Source organism: Balaenoptera physalus (assembly GCF_965194825.1).
Source record: "Balaenoptera physalus genome assembly, chromosome: 8".
NCBI lineage: Eukaryota > Metazoa > Chordata > Mammalia > Artiodactyla > Balaenopteridae > Balaenoptera > Balaenoptera physalus.
This window is the reverse complement of record NC_138887.1, coordinates 113,181,103-113,200,525: the sequence shown is the minus strand read 5'-3', so window position 1 is coordinate 113,200,525 and position 19,423 is coordinate 113,181,103. Positions and strand designations below refer to the sequence as shown.

The 19,423-nt window shown below is 44.1% G+C and overlaps 1 protein-coding gene and 1 pseudogene across 7 annotated transcripts in view; both read left to right on the top strand.

The window, feature by feature from the left end:
• The window catches only part of LOC309666436 (olfactory receptor 2F1-like), a 617,177-nt pseudogene that overhangs the window by 468,592 nt on the left and 129,162 nt on the right, over positions 1 to 19,423 (top strand). The gene's annotated exons all lie outside the window — the stretch shown is intronic.
• Positions 1 to 19,423, top strand: part of LOC309666411 (TRPM8 channel-associated factor 1) — an 86,401-nt gene that overhangs the window by 29,722 nt on the left and 37,256 nt on the right. For 4 of the 6 annotated variants that reach the window (XM_082473849.1, XM_082473848.1, XM_082473847.1 and 1 more), the window contains exons 3-9: positions 2,406 to 3,400; positions 3,690 to 3,787; positions 4,926 to 5,139; positions 5,455 to 5,694; positions 6,735 to 7,072; positions 8,797 to 9,047; positions 11,637 to 12,592. The exons of 1 other annotated variant lie outside the window; for it this stretch is intronic. In XM_082473849.1, the coding sequence (XP_082329975.1) occupies positions 2,406 to 3,400; positions 3,690 to 3,787; positions 4,926 to 5,139; positions 5,455 to 5,694; positions 6,735 to 7,072; positions 8,797 to 9,047; positions 11,637 to 11,646 (2,146 nt within the window). In that variant the 3' untranslated portion in view covers positions 11,647 to 12,592. Of the gene's footprint in view, positions 1 to 2,405; positions 3,401 to 3,689; positions 3,788 to 4,925; positions 5,140 to 5,454; positions 5,695 to 6,734; positions 7,073 to 8,796; positions 9,074 to 11,636; positions 12,593 to 19,423 lie in introns of those variants that run through there. One more of the 6 variants, XM_082473846.1, reaches the window with a different exon arrangement.

Sequence of the window (19,423 nt, the reverse complement as noted above, 5' to 3'; positions counted from 1 at the left end):
TCAATAGATGTACACAGACAAAAAAAACCTTTGACAAAATTCAGTGTCAAATCATGACAAAATTTCAGCTAACTAGAAATAAAAGGGAACTTCTTCAGTGTGATGAGTTCTCTTAGAAAAACCTATAGCTAAGAACTTAATGGTGAAATACCCTGAGACTGAGAACAAGGCAAGGAAGGATAGCTGTTTCCACAAATGATGATTAATCCCTGTTCCTTTGTTTTCTTGGTCTTCTCTTTCACATATGTGCAGTTACAGATGCTTCTGTTCTCTTGGGTTTCTGATCAGTCTGATTTCATTTGATTTATATTTCCTATAAATTCCTCCTGTCCCAGCTTGCTGATTGCACCCTTCTTGAAATATAGTGAATCTAGTGCTATCATGATTTTATTGTCTTTTTTTAATAACTTTTGTTTCATTTCAGAACAGAGAGGGAAAAGAAAAGTAAAAATCCAATTCAGGTTTTTTTATGAAACAACTATTTATCTCCCCCTGCACACAAGCCATGGCTGTCAGAAACAGACAGGTCTCTGACGATGCTCCCGGCTCAGCAGGGAGCATCTCGGGTCCTGCTGACGAAGCCCTGCTAGTGACGCAGTGTCTGGGTCTCAACTTTGCACATTCAGTATTGCTCATCTTGTAACAGGCTAATGTATAAACCTTGATACCAATGTAAATCACCTCTTCACTGACTACACCTGTAAAACAATTAATTGCATGAAATTTATGAACAGAACTCGTGATAAGAACTAAAACACAAAGCACCGAGCTAATTTCCCCGTGCTATGCTGCTGCTTCCCACCAGCCAACTATTTTACATTCAGTAGTATATATATGTCGATGCTACTCGCACTTCACCCCAGCTTCCCCGTCCCACTCCAAGCCCTCAAGTCCATTTCTACATCTGTGTCATTATTCCTGTCCTTCCCCTAGGTTCTTCATAACCTTTTTTTTTTTTTTTAGATTCCATATATATTCATTAGCATACGGTATTTGTTTTTCTCTTCTGACTTACTTCAGTCTGTATGACAGACTCTAGGTCCATCCACCTCACTACAAATAACTCAGTTTCGTTTCTTTTTATGGCTGAGTAATATTACATTGTATTTATGTGCCACATCTTCAATAAAGATCTATTAAAAAAAAAAAGAACTAAAATATTTTCTATTTAATTTTGTATGCATAAAGTACTTAAATTTAAAAACGAATGTTTTTTGCTTTAGAATCAGCAAATTAAAGATACACTAAGATGTTGCTAGAGAAATATAAATGTCACAAAAAAATAGAAGATTTTGGTTGTCCTGGCCAGTGACTTTCTTTCTTTAGGCAGATGGTCCTGGGAAGTACTATTATTATCACAAGGTTGTTTGGTAAATTTGGAATCAGAGCAAGAACAGCTAGTTGAATGATTTTAATGGCTAGTGCCTCAAGGAGGTGGAGAGTCATCTTGCAGGGTGATACCTTTATCTTCAGGAAAGGTTTGCACCTGCTAAGAGGACTATAGTTTCCCCATCAGTTAATTACAGCTCTGCCAACCACAGAGAGTACAATACAAATACTGTAAATATGCCACCTACCTGACCCCCATTTTTCCTTACAACTGCCTCTGACCATACAGTTGCCAGAGATTTACCTAACGAGAGTGACTTAACCAGCTCTGGGACCTCAAGCTTAGAGATCACTCTACCTCTTACCCCCTCATAATCCCACTACCTGGGGCTGCATCCCCCATTTTGGGGGTTATAGGTGTCCTGAAGTCTTATAGGAGTTTGTTACCCTTAGATAGGAACAGTTGGTGATGAGAAAAACCTTATAGCACGTATGTGTATCACTCCTGTTGGGCCGGCAATGAACGTGTGGGATTCTGGGTGTGGGCAGTCAATTCTCTTGGGTTCACGTAACAGGAGGGTCCCACTAGAGTCGAGGCCGGTCAGCTCCCTGCCCCACCTTCTGAGATAATAGTGATTCTTCACTAGCGCCACTAACTCACTCAGCTCTCTGTTGACTTTATTTGTAGAAAATTAGCTGCATGAAATTATAAGCGAGCCTCCTTATAAGAATGAAACCATGATTTCCCATTCAGTTCTCTGTATAGTGCTGAAAAGGCTGAAACAAACCCTTAAATCCAGAATATTTAAGATACAGTATTGGGTATACCCAGCAGGACTTCTTTGGAGATTTCCTTTGGAGGGTTTGTACACAGAGAATGAGCAGAGCAGAATTAATGGCTGAGTGCCTCTGTCCTCCCTCAAACAAGTCTCCATACCCAGTGAGGCCAGGTCTGCCCACTGTGTTCTCCCAGTTCCCTTGTAAGCGCTAAAAATGGTATTGTAAGTCTGACACTTGCTCTATGCTGGGTGCTGTTCTGAGCGCTTTGTAACAGAGAACACGTGTGTCTTTTGCAGTTGTGAAGACGATCTCTCTGAGGACAGAGATGAACTCCTGCACGGGATTTCTGAGCTGGACATCAGCAACTCGGACTGCTTCCCGTCCCAGCTGCTAGTGCACGGGGCTTTAGCCTTTCCCCTGGGGCTGGATTCCTACCACGGCTGTGTCATAGCGGCTGCCCGCTACGGCCGGGGCCGGGTGGTCGTGACTGGCCACAAGGTCCTTTTCACCGTTGGTAAACTGGGCCCCTTTCTGCTCAATGCTGTCCGCTGGCTGGACGCGGGCCGCAGAGGCAAGATCGTGGTGCAGACAGAACTGAGGACTCTGAGCGGCCTGCTCGCAGTGGGGGGCATAGACAGCAGCATCGAGCCCAATCTGACCAGCGATGCCAGTGTCTATTGCTTTGAGCCCGTGAGTGATGTGGGAGTCAAGGAGCTGCAGGAGTTTGTAGCAGAGGGCGGGGGCCTGTTTGTTGGAGCCCAAGCCTGGTGGTGGGCCTTCAAGAACCCAGGAGTGTCCCCTTTGGCTCGGTTCCCAGGAAACCTCCTCCTCAACCCCTTTGGCATTAGCATCACCAGCCAAAGCCTCAACCCCGGGCCCTTTCGTACTCCTAAGGCAGGGATAAGGACCTATCATTTCCGTTCCACCCTGGCCGAGTTCCAGGTTATAATGGGCAGGAAGAGAGGGAACGTAGAAAAGGGCTGGTTGGCAAAGCTGGGACCGGATGGCGCAGCTTTCCTGCAGATCCCCGCAGAAGAGATCCCTGCCTACACGTCGGTGCATCGGCTCCTAAGGAAGCTGCTAAGTCGCTATCGGCTCCCAGTAGCGACCCGAGAGAACCCTGTCATCAACGACTGCTGTAGGGGTGCTATGCTCTCCCTGGCCACTGGGCTGGCCCACTCTGGAAGTGACCTCTCTCTGTTAGTCCCAGAAATTGAAGACATGTACAGCAGCCCCTACCTGCGCCCCTCGGAATCTCCTATCACTGTTGAGGTCAACTGCAACAATCCAGGTAAGGAATGAGGGGTGGGAGCCTGGCGGGGGGGAACTGGGGGGCAATGGGTCATGATGACTTCAGCAGCTTAGCTCCAGATCTGATCACCCCCAGGGGGCCATCTCCATCCTCTGCCGTGCACTCTCAAGGAGATGGGGGTTGAGGTTTTAGGTGATGTTTGGAAGAGTAGAGCCAGGGCAGCATGGAGGCAGGAAGATGTGCAGAGCTCGTGAAGGGACTCTGGAAGCTGGGTGGCGATGGAATCATGGAGGAAGGGTCATGTCTACTCTTCCTTTGCTTTTGGCAGGCACCAGGTATTGCTGGATGAGCACCGGGCTCTACATACCCGGGAGGCAGATTATAGAGGTCTCGCTGCCTGAAGCTGCTGCCTCTGCTGACCTGAAGGTAAGGCATGCCCCATCTCACCACACAACGTGGAACCCAAATATGGAAGCCAAATGCTCTTGCTTTCGTAGTGGGCATCTTACCTGACCTTCCTACAAAACCAACTGGCAATACAGGGCATGTACTTCTACCCCCTTAGTTGCTTAGGATGAAGCAACTAAGGTGCAGAACAGCTAACTGATTAATTTAAATGTATGGATTTGATACATTTCAGCGCCCAGGGCTCAAACCTAACCAACTTCTGGCTCAAGGTTTGTGCTTTTAACTTATGTCATAGGGTGGGGAATAAGAAAGGTCCCAGATGGCTGGTGCCCTAGCACACAGTCCAATAAATCTCAGTCCACGTTCCATCCCGTGTACATTTCACCTCGAAGCACGAGGTCCTCCTGACTCCAGCTTCTTCCCGGTGACACCATACACTGTTCCTAGCTCGCCCAGTCCACGTCAGCCCTGTCACTTTCACATACACACACCCTATTCACAAAATTAAGCTGCCGTCCTGCTCTGTCCCCCTTGTGGGTCATCGTGATGGTTAGCATCTGTTTTGTGCCTGTATCTGTCCTGGAACTTGTTTAGCAAAAACCCGGGAGAACAGTCCCAGGATGCCTCTTGAGGACAGGGGTGGCTCCACTGGCGCAGGAACAGGGGCCTGGGAGAACAGGTGGAACTGAATCAACCTTCCACTACATCAACCGGTCACGTTGTCTCCCACTGGGCCTCCTCTCAGGTCAAAAGGCAGGATCCCCTCTGCCCCTTCCCAAAGCCAGAATCACCACGGGGGAATAGGCAGCCTAGGATTTGGGCTGTTACAGAGACACCAAGGGACTCTGTGTGGGAGTCGCCCACCTCAGAATTAGCATCTGGGTCACACCTGGTGCCCCTACATCGGCGTCTCAGCATGACCCTTTGTGGAGCTGTTTGACCCGCCCTGAGAGTGAATTTACACGATGTGGTCCATACGACCTTGAGGGATGATACAGTTTCACGGGTTTAGCGCACAGGGCTTATAAATGGTGGGATGCCTGGACTTGCCTAGGGTCATGGCCCCGTGACCCTTCCTGTCCCCATGTCCTGGGCGCTCTCTCCTTCGGCTCGTGTATGCCCCAGGGTCACTAGGTGGGGGATCTCTCTGCTCCAGGTACAGATTGGCTGCCACACCGATGACCTGACCAGGGCCAGCAAGCTGTTCCGAGGCCCCCTTGTGATTAACCGCTGCTGCCTGGACAAGCCCACAAAGTCGATCACCTGCCTCTGGGGGGGCCTCCTGTACATCATTGTGCCTCAGAGCAGCAAGCTGGGCGCTGTGCCCGTCACGGTTAAGGGGGCTGTGCATGCTCCCTACTACAGGCTAGGTGAGTGGACGCCCTGGCGTGAACCCCGAGGGACAGGGAGAGCTGGGGGTGAGGAGGTCATCTGGGCTGCCTGGTACAGGAGGAGAGAGATTCGGACTGGTGGAGGGAAGGGAGGTAAGCTTCCTTATAGTCAGCTTTGAGGCTAAGGGGATAAAGACCAAACTGTATGACATCCCTGGGACCTTTGTAGAAGAAGGATAGAGCAGGTATGTGGCTGTTCATGGCATTGGTGTTCTCCTGCTGGGGTTCAAGTTGAACGTGTTAATGTCAGGGATTTGGGGAAACAAGTTTCAAGCGCTGTGGCCTGTCTTCCAGGGGAGACATCCCAGGAGGAATGGAAGAGGCGTATCCAGGAGAATCCAGGTCCCTGGGGAGAGCTGGCTACAGACAACATCATCTTGACAGTGCCAACCGCAAACCTTCGCACTCTGGAGAACCCTGAGCCACTGCTACGCCTCTGGGACGAGGTGATGCAGGCCGTGGCCCGGCTGGGGGCTGAGCCTTTCCCCCTGCGTCTGCCTCAGAGGATCGTGGCCGACGTGCAGATCTCAGTCGGTGGGTGCCTGGGGCGAACCTCTGTGCGTGCTGCCCCCCCCTTAGCGCCTTCCTTCTTGCAACAGTGATGCAGTGGGCAGCCAGCAGGGTAGAAGTGTTCTTATGGCAAGACATATAAAATGTAATCCTTGCTATTTAAATGGAAAGGGAAAAAACTGCGTCAAAAAAAAAAAGACTCGGCTGTGTCCCCCAACAAAACATTGGAAACTACCGAAGTGCCCAACAGTTATGGAATGGTTCAGTAATGTATTGTGTATACCTTCAATGGACATTAAGGAAGACATTTAAAGTGATATTTTGATGGCATAAGGAAATATGATGAGGTTATGTGACACATAAAAAGCAGGCCGTAGAACTATATGTACACAGTATGTTAACATATGTAACAGTTTTAGTCAAGAGATGTTATCAAACAGTGGGAATGGTGCAGGAAATACATGCTGGGTTTTCACAGACTTCCATCAGGGGACTTCAAGGAGTGGATAAAACCGACCGAGGGCCTCTTCCTAGGTCACAGGTGTTGGGAGAAAGCACTGAATAAAGAGATCTTTGCCAGAGGGTCAAGAGGCCTGAAAAATGAAGGGTGTATAGAAATTAAAGAACCAAGGAAATCTCTCTGGACCTTAGTTTTCTTGGCTTATGTAGATGATCACTATAAGGTAGTGTCGACGTGGGCAATTCCATGTCTAAATAATGAGAACCACAAGTTCTTAATTTTGAGAAAAGAGTATAATGATGGGTTCACATGGACAGAGCACTCTCAGAGAAATAGAAAAATTGAATAGTAACATGAACGGCGATCTGTAACCTGCCTCGGCTCCATAGCCAGTCAGAGTGGCGATGAAAGCGTTATTACAGAATGAGAGGATAAGGAGGAAGGCCTGGGAGGGTCTGGGTGTTGCCTTTCTGAGCATTACAGGGTTCTGGAAGTCATGGGGTCGGCGGGGACTGGGTGTCTTGGGAGACACGATAGAGAGAATAATTTTGTTCGATGGGTGGGGAGCGCTCTAACCCTCTTTTCCCCCTCCTGCATTTCCCAGGCTGGATGCACGCCGGCTACCCCATCATGTGTCACCTGGAGTCGGTGCAGGAGCTCATCAGTGAGAAACTCATCAGAACCAAGGGGCTGTGGGGCCCTGTGCACGAGCTGGGCCGCAACCAGCAGCGGCAGGAGTGGGAGTTCCCCCCGCACACCACCGAGGCCACCTGCAACCTGTGGTGTGTCTACGTGCACGAGACGGTCCTGGGCATCCCTCGAGGACGAGCCAATATCGCTCTGTGGCCCCCAGTTCGGGAGAAGAGAGTCAGAATCTACCTGGGCAAGGGTCCCAATGTGAAAAACTGGAACGCGTGGACGGCCCTGGAAACGTACTTACAGGTGCTGGGCCAGCGCGGGGGATGGTGGGAGCCCCGCAGTGGGGACCCTGAGCAGATGGTAGCGTGGTGCCTGGGGGACCTCCCACTGACCCGCCTCCCGCACCAGGCAGGGGAGGTGCTGACAGCGCCCAGGTGTGAAGGTGCTAGTTGAGGATGCTTCTTGGGACATCACTTTGCATGGCCCTAGGGTGGACTTAATTGCTTCAGCCCCACCCTTCACCCCAGGACTCTGAAGAGATTTTTGAGAGTAGACAGAAAGCACTGAGAAAGGTTAAAAATTGGTGCAGGCAAATGTGATACTACAAATATAGTTGCTGTCACTGGCTTTAAACCTAGACATACCTGAGACTGAAGCCAAACTGCGCTGTTTAAATAGCTCCCTAAAGCCGAACACGCCCCGACTTGTGCGTGCGCGCGAGCGCACACACACACACACACACACACACACACACAAATATGTGGGAAAGGAGCTGTTTTTTCCCTAGGTGGGTAAACCGTCTTCTCATTATGACTTGGCTGTGCCTCAGTTTCCACCTTATAAGCAAGCCAGGTTTCCTCACTGGACTGGACATGGGGGTGGCCTTTGCCTTTTAGTCATCACGCAACACCCCAGTTCCAGCCCCCCAGTCCTTGGATCAGCTCCCAGCTCACTGTGGAGAGTTTCATCACCTTGGATTCTGGAACTCAGTCTCAGGCCAGCCACACTCTATTCTGGCCCTTCCACCTGCTGGAGTTCTCACTGTGGATCCCCTCCGCCACAAGAATGACGGTGACACTGCTAGGAGACTGCTTTAACCTTGTCATCGGGACAGAAGTTCCTCCTCTGTGAAATCAAGTTGAGGTTGGAACTGCTTCCCTGGTGGCGCAGTGGTTAAGAATCCACGTGCCAATGCAGGGGACACGGGTTCGAGCCCTGGTCCGGGAAGATCCCACATGCTGCGGAGCAACTAAGCCCGTGCACCACAACTACTGAGCCCGTGCTCTAGAGCCCATGCTCCACAACAAGAGAAGCCACTGCAATGAGAAGCCCTCACACCACAACAAAGAGTAGCCCCCGCTCGCCGCAACTAGAGAAAGCCCGCATGGAGCAACAGAGACCCAGCACAGCCAGAAATAAATAAATTAACATGGGCTGTTTCCAACAGCCTCGGGATGGCTGCCTTTTCCTAAAATTATGCCTTACTCTTAATTCTAGCTACCTAGACTCTACATCGTCTTCTGCTTCTACTGGACTCACCTTTTTTCCCAAAGGCCGTTTTTGGTCACCTTGCAAATGGACATAGACCTACAGTTAGTGTGGATTATGTCAGGATAGGGCTGGGAGTTCCCTAATTGTTGGGGTTTAACTTTGCAACTATGAAAAACAGTGGATTTTTTCACTTCAACCAATTTTAAATCCACTTGTAATATCCTATGACTACTTTCATGATCTAGTGAGATAGATGAATAATGATATTGGTAGTAAATCCTGATATTAATCACTGCAGTTTTTATCACAGCTGTCTCGAGTGTCTGCTTTGTGTTGAGCCCTGTGCCGGCTCAGAGGCCCTTCTCATCGTCAGAACATGAGAGAGTAGCACGTGAGGCGGGCAGGTAAAACAGCAGAGGGTCAGTGATAGATATGAAACTGGTGTTTAAGGGGTGAGATGCATTAACTCATTTAGAGTGTTTGTTGGGTCTTTTGTAGATCAGATGTCTCATCCTCCTTCTTGCTTGTCGTTGCAGCTCCAGGAGGCCTTTGGGTGGGAGCCGTTCATCCGTCTCTTCACTGAGTATAGGAACCAGACCAACTTGCCCACAGACAATGTCGACAAAATGAATCTGTGGGTGAAGATGTTCTCCCACCAAGTGCAGAAGAATCTGGCTCCATTCTTTGAGGCCTGGGCCTGGCCGATCCAGAAGGAAGTGGCAACCAGCCTGGCCTATCTGCCTGAGTGGAAGGAAAATATTATGAAATTGTACCTCCTCACACAGATGTAAGGAGTGCCCAGCGAGGTGGCAGGTAGAGAGGTTTGGGGAGTTAGGCAGAGATGGGGATTCACTCCTCGACCTCTGTCTCTTAGGTTCTAGCCTTGCCCTCTCAAGCTCACTGCCCCTAGATCTTAGTCATATCTCTGGGGAGTGGGTTCAGAACACAGAAAAAAGTGGAATCATCATTCCTCAGGAGCAAAGCCTTCTGTTTATCAGCTCATTCCTCTGCTCTCAGCCATCAGGTGCCCTCCTGACCCTGTGTTGGGCCAGTGCTGAGAGCTTTGGCCCCTGCTCCTATGCCAGCCCTTGGTTCACCATCATGGGCCATAGCCCATAGAGGGTGGCTCTCACCCTGAGGACTCCCTGGGCTTTTATTTTTGATCATTTCCCCAAAAACCTGACCATAGAACCCAACTGAAATACTAATTTACCATGATATTCAGGCAGCTCCCTGATGACTCACATATTTTATGTCTTGGGTAGTTTTCCAAAAGCTGTCTGGTGTATTACGAAGAGCCCATAACTAGGGTTAGCTCTTGGGAAAGTCGTTTTATCTCTGAACTCCCATTTCGTTGTGTGTAAGGTGAGGGTAAAGATCCCTGCCTCACAGGGTTGTGGGTGAAGAGTCAGACCGGTGATTCTGAGGAGGAGTGTGGATACCGGGCATGCTCTCCAAGGGGTGGTTTTATTTCATGCTGGTCCACAGAGTAGTGAGTTTCCTACTCCCCATTCTCTTCCCACAGCCCAGGGGTTAAGGTCATCACCTCTCACAGTTGACTTACCACATCCAAGTCCTGGTTCTTTCACCAGTTATATGACTCTGGGCAAGCTCCTGAACTTCTCTGTGACTCAATTTCCTCATCTATAAAATGGGATCTATTTCATAGGACTATTGTGAGGATTAAATTTTAGTACCTCTAAAAGTGACAGTACCTGGCATTTAGTAGGTACTGAGAAATTGTCAGCTGCCACTGTTATTGTCAAATTAACTCAATATCATTTTAGATCAGGACTGCACTTTCAGATGGCATTTACAGATGCAGTGAATTAATCCTATCCCATCCTACACTTTTATACACTGACCCTGAAAGGATTCTGGTATATTGCCCTATGATCTAAAGGAAGGTCTGTATATTTATAGTGGGGTTTTAAAAGCTGCTTGGGGTTTGGTCTCCTTCTTCAATTCCATCTTTCAGGTAAAATCCCTTCTTTGATTAAGAGTGGAAGTCGCTTGAAAAACCAGAACAATTCCATGAGAATGTTCATCCTTAGCAAACAAGGAGCATCCGGCTGAGTGATGGTGTTTATATTTCCGTAGTGACACAGATTCCTGTCGCTGTTTGGCAGACAAAGTCCATGCACAAATAGAATCTTTACACTGGAACAAGATAACTGGATGCAACTGACCCAAATTTCATTTAATTACAGTACATTCAGAGATTTTTTAAACTTTTCTTCCAATCTTATTCAGAACCTCCCAATTCTTCGTAGTTTCAGCTAGAGTTGGGGCTCCAGGATTAATGCTGGGTACATCCAGCCAGTTTTCCTTTAGCTCGCTTCTTTTGATTTAGTTGCTTTAATGCACTGTTTTATTTGCTTAATTGGGAATTGGGTGGATGCATAGACAATAAGAGTTGACCTAGACAATATTTTTCTTTCGATTCTTTTATTGTGTCATTTCTTAATACTAGAATTATTTTCCCTTATTTCATGAATATCTATCATCCAAGTACTTTAAACATAGATGTTAAATATTCATTCAGCATTGAAAATAATTGCTATCAATTAGTGGGTTGTTGAGTATGTGCCAAGTAAGTATATGGATTGTTTCATTTAATCTTCACAGTAACCTTATGGAATGGAAACTTACAGCTCCCATTTTTTCAAATGAGTGAACTGAATTTTATGGAGATTGAGTAAATTGCCTAAGCCTTTATTGCTAATAAGTGATAGATCTGGGATTTGAACCCAGGCATTCTGAATACAAATGAGTGTTTGTTAGTAACTACAGTGCTTTGAACAAGCAAATAAATGAGTAAATGAAGAAATGAACCAGCAAATAGAAGGACCTTTATGTCCCTCCTTGCCAGCACTTTGGCTGTTTTTACTTAGCCCTCATCTAATTTTATCAGAACAGAAAGTCCTTTTGTTTACCCCAAATGCCAGTTCAAAGGAAGACTTTGAGGTAGGCTCCTGAAGTGCTTCCCAATGGACAGTGCTGGGATGATCCCTTTAGTATCGTCCCAGTCATCTGGGTTCCGGGATCTTTGGGTTTCAGTCCTTATCTCCAGGGCACCATGAAAGCATTCTACTAGCTTATTGGATATTGAACGATGGGCTATTTTGGTAAAGTGTCTGACTCCCAAAAGTCTCAGACACTGCATGTTTTCAGAAAGGAAATTAGATCCTCAGTCATTTAGAACAATTTTTATATCCATTCTTGCCCTCCTTAGTCCATTTTCAGCAGTACAGCCCCGGGGACCTTTTAAAAATATCGAGTTATCCATGTCACTCCCCTGTCTAAAAGCTTCCAATGGGACTTTGAATTTAAGATGATGAACTGAACATGTAAGTTTACTTCCCTCCCTCCCCAGGCCCCACTGAAACCGAAGTCAAGCAACGTAAAAGAGAATTGACACATCTCAGCAAAGAAAACTGAAGGAATTTGGTTATAAGTGAAGAAGATCTCAACACATTTCTGGAAGAGAGAAAGTGGAAGAAGTGATAATGAAAGAGTGCAGCTCCTTTCAGACGGAATATAAGCTGATCTGAACACGTAACCCCAAAGAGATTTGGGCACCTGAAAAGTCTGTCTACTAAAGAATTATGTCAGTTGTGAAATTGAACCCCATCTCATTCTACCCCAACCTTTGCACAGAATACAGGCAACCTACCACTGGTTTCTGTTAAGTCTGTTGTTATTGTTGTTGTTTGTGTAAAGGAATCGAATAAACTGCTTGAGGAGAGGCAGGAGTTGGTGCTCCAAAATAAATTTCTCTCTTTTGTGGAAATAAGTGAGCCCCTAGCCTATTAGCTAATTCTCTACATATGGCTAAGATCCCTACTCAAGTAACCAAGTGATTTCAGTCACAGAAAGGCTTACTGCAGAAGCAAACAGACCACACAATGGCAGAGGGAAGCCACAACAACTCCTATAAAAACAGTTATACTGATTCTTCAATGCAAATGGTCAGCTAGGAATTCCCAGACATTGAGCCTTAGGGGTAGGGGTTGGGGGAGGGACCAGGGGAGCAGCATGTGAGAAAAATAACCAATCAGAACCACGAGATTTGAAAAATATAACAAACTCTAGGGGAAACAGTTAACATGGAAGAAAATGACTTAAATATCTTCGGAGACATATGAGGTGCATTTGTAAGATAAAAACAGGATGCTACAAAGAAAGGGGAAACCCTGAAAATAAGAGGAGCCTTTAAATTGAAATAAGACTGCCAAAAATATTTAGTAGACAGGCTGTAAAATAAGGTTGAGGGAATCTCCCTAGATATAGAGCAAAAAAAAAAAAAAAAAGAAAATATAAAGAGGGGAATGAGACATAGACAATATCTAACTGTTAGGAGTTTCTGGAAGAGAGAACACAGAAAATGTTGTGAAGAAAAAGAAAAAGAACAGAAATAAGTCTCCAGATTGAGAGGGACCCTATACAACCTACATCTAGACATAATCTTGTGAAATTTGGGAATATTAAGGATAGAGCGAAGATATTGAAAGTGCCAAGAGAAAAAAATAAAATTAGGTCATCATAATTAGCTCAACTAAAAAGGGATGAGAAATAGACTGGGAGTGGATTTTTCATCATCAACACAATGCTAGAAGCCAATAGAGGAGTGTCTTCCTACATGGAAAATCTTTGTACCCAGAATTCCATAGCAAGCCAAACTGTCAAGTGTCAAGTCAAAAGAAATTTTCTGACATGCAAGTTTTCAGAAAGTCTACCCTCTTAGCACCTGGAAAGGAAGTTCTCTCACCTACTGAGGAAGTTCTCCAGCAAAATGAGAATGAAAATCGGGAAAGAGAAAGAAATGGAATCCAGAAAACAGTGGACCTCACCCAGGATGGCTGACTCCAGAGTGACCATTATGCAATAGGATAGCTCACTCCAGAGTGACAGTTATCCAACAGGAAGGCTCACTCTAGAGTGACAGTTATCCAGCAGGATGGCTCACTCCAGAGTGACGTTATCCAATAGGATGGCTCACTCTAGGGTGACAGTTATCCAAGAGACCCATTTCAGATGAGAGTACACAGTCTCAGGCTCTCTGGGGAGCATATGCATTCTGTGCCGTAGATATTATCCTTGAGAAGCTGGAATGTTTGAGAATATGGAGGAGATACATTCTTTAGTAAACAAAAAAGAAAACAAAAATGTCAAATTCAGGTTCAATTATGAGACAATAATAAAAAAATACTCATGGAATGTAAGAAGAGACTCGTTTTGACATTGGCAGTAGGTACATTTCATTTCAAGTGACACAGGAATCATGACATTGGATATGTTTAGAAGAAAATATCCTAGCTTCTACTTAGCTCCCAGTAAACAGTATTTACAAAGCCAAAATAATGTAGATACTATTTATTGGTATTCAGTGTTCTGATCAGCCTACAGATAAAACATGAAAGGCTTAATCTTTTATTCAGAAATGAAATGGAAAGTAAGTAATCCTGAAAAGGAAAAAGAAAGCAGAAAGAGGTTGAGAATTAGTTGGGGGAAGAGAGGTGGAAGGAAGAGTAGAATTACTTACCTATTCAAAATGGGGATGAAAAGATAAAGTCTACAGTTAATGGAACAAGGACTAAAGGATTGTTACTGTTCAAAACTATAAACCAATAGAAGTATTACAAATGACATCTGTCAAAAATTTGGAAAAGGATAGGCAAATGAAAGGTGGGAATAGTGTAAGTTAAATCCTTATCTTTTGTAATGGGGGATTATTAAAGATTGTCTAAAGTTAATAAGTCAAAAAATTATTGTTCAAACATATTATTTAATGTTAGGAAGTTAACAGAATATCTAAAAATAGAAATTGTTAAATGCATTGCCTCTAGGGTATGGGACTAGGGTTAAAAGGGTGGGGTGGGAAACTGTGTTTTTCATTTTAAGTCCTTCTGTACTATTTAATTTTTTACCTTGTGCATGTATTACTTTGAAAAATTTTTAATAAACTTAAATAAAAACCCTTCAATGGCTTCATATAGACTAAGATACAGTCCAATCAAAACACATAAAATGGCCCTCAAGTATTTGGATCCACCCAGTGTGTCCAAGGCTCATCACATCTCCCCATTACTCTCTAGTTCTAACCACACTAAATACCCTCCAGCTATTCAGACACACTTCCCCTTCTCTTGTTTCTACAGGTGTTCCACAGAAAACAAATCCTGTCCTGATCTCACCATGTGTCTGCTGATTAAGCTTACTGTCTAGCAGGTTTTCAGTATCTGTTGAGTGAATGAATGTGCAACAGGAAAATGAAAATCACCAACTAGTGTTCTTTCCCAAGAAGGCACATGATGTTTGTCTCTATTCCAGGAGCATTTCAAGACCGTGATGTAAGCTTTCCTGAACTATTCACTTGACAGTTTTGATAAGTTTTAGTCATATACGAGACCAGGTGATGTCAGAGGATCTCTATCCATCTGTTAGTCTCTTTGCCAAATTGCCTCAATATCATAATCGATTTTCAGCTATTTTTTCCCTGTAGTTGGGAGAAACAGCCAGCTATCTAGTGGACATCTTCAGGCTCCCAAGTTTCATGTGTCCTGCTATGCCTAGTTTCTTGGTGGCTCTTCCTTCTTCATTAATTTACTCTCTTCTATTGTCTACCTTCCAAGGCCAACTGGAGCTCTCTAATGAGTATTGACCTTACTGCCAATCTTCAACAACTGCATTTATTGGAAATCTTTCCTATCTCCTCTTAAGATCACTCTCTGATTTACCTAGTCCCTAAACCAATGTCCCCACCCAGTGTCACAACCTCATCTAATATATGTACTAAACAGGCCAGTAAGTAATCAAATACTGCCCTAGATATTGACTATTCTTGCTGACAAAAGTAACACACCCTTCTTTCAAGACTAATTCACACCTATGTTCTTTGCTCCTTCAAAGATTTTGGACCCCTGCTTGGCTTCCATTTTGAAACAGATTTCTTTCATTGACCCACATAATTGGAGTCAGTCTTCCAAGTGTGGTAGAGAAGGGGGTGGAGGTTATCCTTAACTTTTTAGACATCTAGCTACAGATACACAAAAACAATTCCACATCTAATTCAAGAGTTACAGAAATGTTACTTATTTGGATTCTTGTGATTTAAATTCTATAAAGAGAAGCGTTTCTTTGATAGGAAAGCTTGAGCAGTTTATTTCCAATGTTCTAGTGTCATGCATGTTAGGTGGTTGGCTTCATAGGTGCTCATTATATTAGAAATAAATAAAATAAATGAATGAGTTAAAAACAAGGTATGCATTGACCAGTGATGACAGTGTCAGGAGCCAAGGATTATGTTAATACAAATATGTGCACCTGAGGGCCATCAGAAAGTTAATCCTGTTCATCTGCACTATATAGGAACTCATATAATTGGTTAAGAAATATGTACGTGGAGGTACTAAAAATTTCTTTGCATGAACTACCTAAATTTGGACATAATAGGCACTTTCACAGATTGCCAAAGTTATTTAGTATAATCTGAGAACTGAGATAGTGCTGAAAGGGTAGGAGGGAGGGCAAAATGATCAAATGTGCAGTATAAAAACAAGTCAAGTGTTTGGGAAGAGGCCCCAGAGACATAGAAGACCCCTCTCCGCTTCTCAACAATATAGCAGGCTCTACCTATGCCTAGTCCTCTCATCTGTGAAGTGTCTGTGATTTAAACAGGAGCCAAGAACCTGAAAAGATCATAAACTCATTCCTCACCCTTTGTCAAGGTTAATAGAGACAGGAGAGGAAACTCCAACTTTTTTTTTTTAATAGTTTCTCCCTTTCTTGCTATCTGTGTAGCCTTGGAACTAAACTGTTACAAAGCAAACAATAACAAGCCTTAGTTAAGGCTTCTGACATTTAATCACAGGACGATTGGCACTATAAGCTTATTTATTGATGACAAACTTAATCAAAACTTAGAGCAGACTTACATCTCAGGTCCTCACAGGGAAACTTTGAGATAAACTATAAAAGGGCAAAGAGCCGACTCATATCAGCAGTGTTTGAGTGACCTTTGGATAAAACCTAGTGGATCTCTGGTACTGGATAAAGAAGGGCCTTTGATGGGGTGGGGAGGAGAGAATATCCTCAGGTATAGCAGGTGATGGTGTTAATGCCCTCCAGCCAAAGACCATCAGGAGCACACCTGTAGTTGAACAAGTTGGATGTATTACTCATTGCAGCTGGGGGAAATGCACACCATAGGGAACTGTGCGAGTCTCAGTAAAAGAGTGTTAGAAAGAACCTGTTACAGGATTTGGGCTTGGGTAGGTAGTTTAAGGGAGGGTCTAAGGAAGCAAGGCTTTGTTCTGGATTGGATGCTCTCAAGAAGCAGTGGCACGTCTATGACTGACTTTCTCAACAAATCTCATCTCTTAAGGAGGGCTGACTAAAGTGAGCTTAAAGCTGGAATTGGCTTTTTTTAAAAAACCAGCAGTTACTCACTTTAGACAAGAGAGAGATGTGTTTGGTATTTTGTGGTTGCCCGGAGATCTTGTTTCCATCTAACTTTATTTATCATAGTCTCAGAGTGACCTTGTCTGACGTCAGTGTTCTGTGAAATTGTTTATGTCCGACAGGGCAAACATGGCCATGTTCTAGCTGTGAGTGTCAGACAACTTCCTGGGTGTCAGGGGCTGCTTTTTTTTTTTCTTTCCTAATGCAAAAGAATAGAGAAAGAGCCTTTATTTCTCTTACAGAAAATTCAAAACTGTACTTCTCTTGACTGAGCATAAGGGATAAGTTAGAAAAAAATTAATATCACAATAATATCACAAGAGATATCCTGGGAAAGGATGGTTCCCTAATGATCCCCTAGACTTGGTGTTAGTCTTGGTTATAAACCAAAATGAAGTTGGGACCATGCTCAATACTCAAGGGGCACTCACTTATTGTCTGAAACATGCCTATTCCTTAAATGTAGATTCTGGGCCATCCCTAGGAGGAATAGAAAGCAGTCATGAGAGTAGCAGTTTGCTTTTACCTAGGAGGGATAACAATATACCTTTACAGTTCATGTAAATTCATTTGCTAACTGCTATAATTGGGGCACACAGAAGGAAATGAAAGTTAAAACAGAAACTGGAAGATGCTTTTCCATTAGACAGATAAAGCTTGGATGAAAGTGTAGCAGAAACCATTTCCCCAGTGCTCAAACTTCCCTTGCTAAACTTACAATCTCTGTTGGGATAGGAGATTAAGGTAGTAAAGGTCTATGGCCTCACCCAGATTTTCAATATTTTTTTAGCACTAAACTAGATGAAGCCACTAGAGAAACACTTCTCCAAGTTAAATTAAAAACCTTCTTGTTTTATCTGCCCTCTTTTAAGAAACATTCATAACATGTTTCTTAAACATTCATAAAACCAGTATAAAATTTTGGTTTCTGAAAGATGCATTTCCCACATTTGGGCATCCTCTTCTAGTCTAGCCATCAAGTCACCTAAAAATTCATTAAATAAACATGTATTGAACACCGACTGCAATGCTAGTTGCTGTTACAGGGTCTGGAAATACAAGGTAAACATAATAAAGCTCCTGCCCATGTTCCAGTTAGAACATAAAAATGAACAAATAAGCATATATCAGGTATGGTAAGTCCTGTGAAGTATTATAAAACTAAGGATGGGGAAGAGAGTGTTCTGGGATAGAGGAGCAGACAACGGGTAGTGGGGTCCAGGAAAGCCTCTCTGATAAGGCGACATTTGAGCAAATTCTTAAAGGAAATGATGGAGCAAACCTTGCAGATAATTCACGGCAAAGAGAGGTAAAATTATATTTGGCATATTGAGAGCAGCAAGACAGACATGAGTTTCATCCCTAGAATAGTCAATAGCTACTTTCTCAGATGTAAGTCTTGACCACAGATTTCTGACCTTAACATTATATTAGGGGCCATTAACCTAATGGACACTTGTAACTTTTGAATGTCTGTCCTCAAACTTCAAAGTCAAGCCACATTTCACAATAAATTTTGCAGCTGCTCCCCTCTGAAATTTCTCTGACTAAAAAGAAAGAGGGGCTCATCTCAGTAGTTGTTATGGCCTCTGCCAAAGGGATTGAATGGAGACATGACTCTATACTTTTCTATACTAATTTCTGGGCCCCTGTCAATGACCCGATGGATCCAGTAAGTAGAATTTGGAACCAAATTCATACGGAGAAAATTGATCTGGAAACAACTGACAAAATTTGCATAGCAATGAAAGTTTTAGTCTTACATATTGATGCCCATCACGACAAATGTGTAGAGAGTAGTGGGAACCTTAGACTCAGTTATTCCTGGCTTCTCATTCTATATCCACCCTTCCCCCTTTCCCCCACCTGCCCAAGCTGAATGATGTCCATTCGACCTCAGTTCAAATTAAAAGACACTTTGGATCACAAGTCTCAATATATAACGGAAAGACTTAAAAAGGAAGGCCTTCATGTCATAGGAACTTCAGAATAAATTTTGCAATAACATTTGCAGGAAAAAAAATAATGTTACATTTGCAGGAAAAAAAAATTATGTTGCTGGTCTTTATAAGACTAGGAACTTTGACACACTCTTCCTCTGTAGGAATTTTGTTATGGAGATATGTGACCTTCCATGATTCCCAGTCCCCATACAACAGCCCCTCTGGCATCTTGATATTTGCAACCCTTGTGGGATTGTGTGTGAAGATGTATAAACCACACTGGTGTAGGTGCAATTATAGGAACTTGGATCTGTTGCGTGCCTACCCATTGGGTCTGATATTTCAGAGCTGGAGGAAGAACACCCACTCAGCCTTGGGCTAAGTCAGCTCCACTGGTTCCCAGACGGCTGAAATCTTTGGTACGAAACCAAAGTTTACGTCTGACCTGGAAATGGGAGGAGTTTAAAAATGTAAGAAGCCCCCTCCCTCGTTCATCAATGGAGGGAGAGAGATTCAGCCTGGAAATCTCTGGAGTGGCAGTGATTTTTTCCAAGACATCGTCTGTGGTTGGAATATTACTGGCTCCTACCATATATATTCCATACACTTATAACCCAAAAAAGAAAATATCACCCCACATTAATTTCACAAATACACCAAAGGAGAATATGAAAACTTTTATAACTCTGAATTAGGGCTGGCCACCTGTCGAGATGGCCAGCAAACTCCAGCTTATTGCTTTAAATATAAATATGCA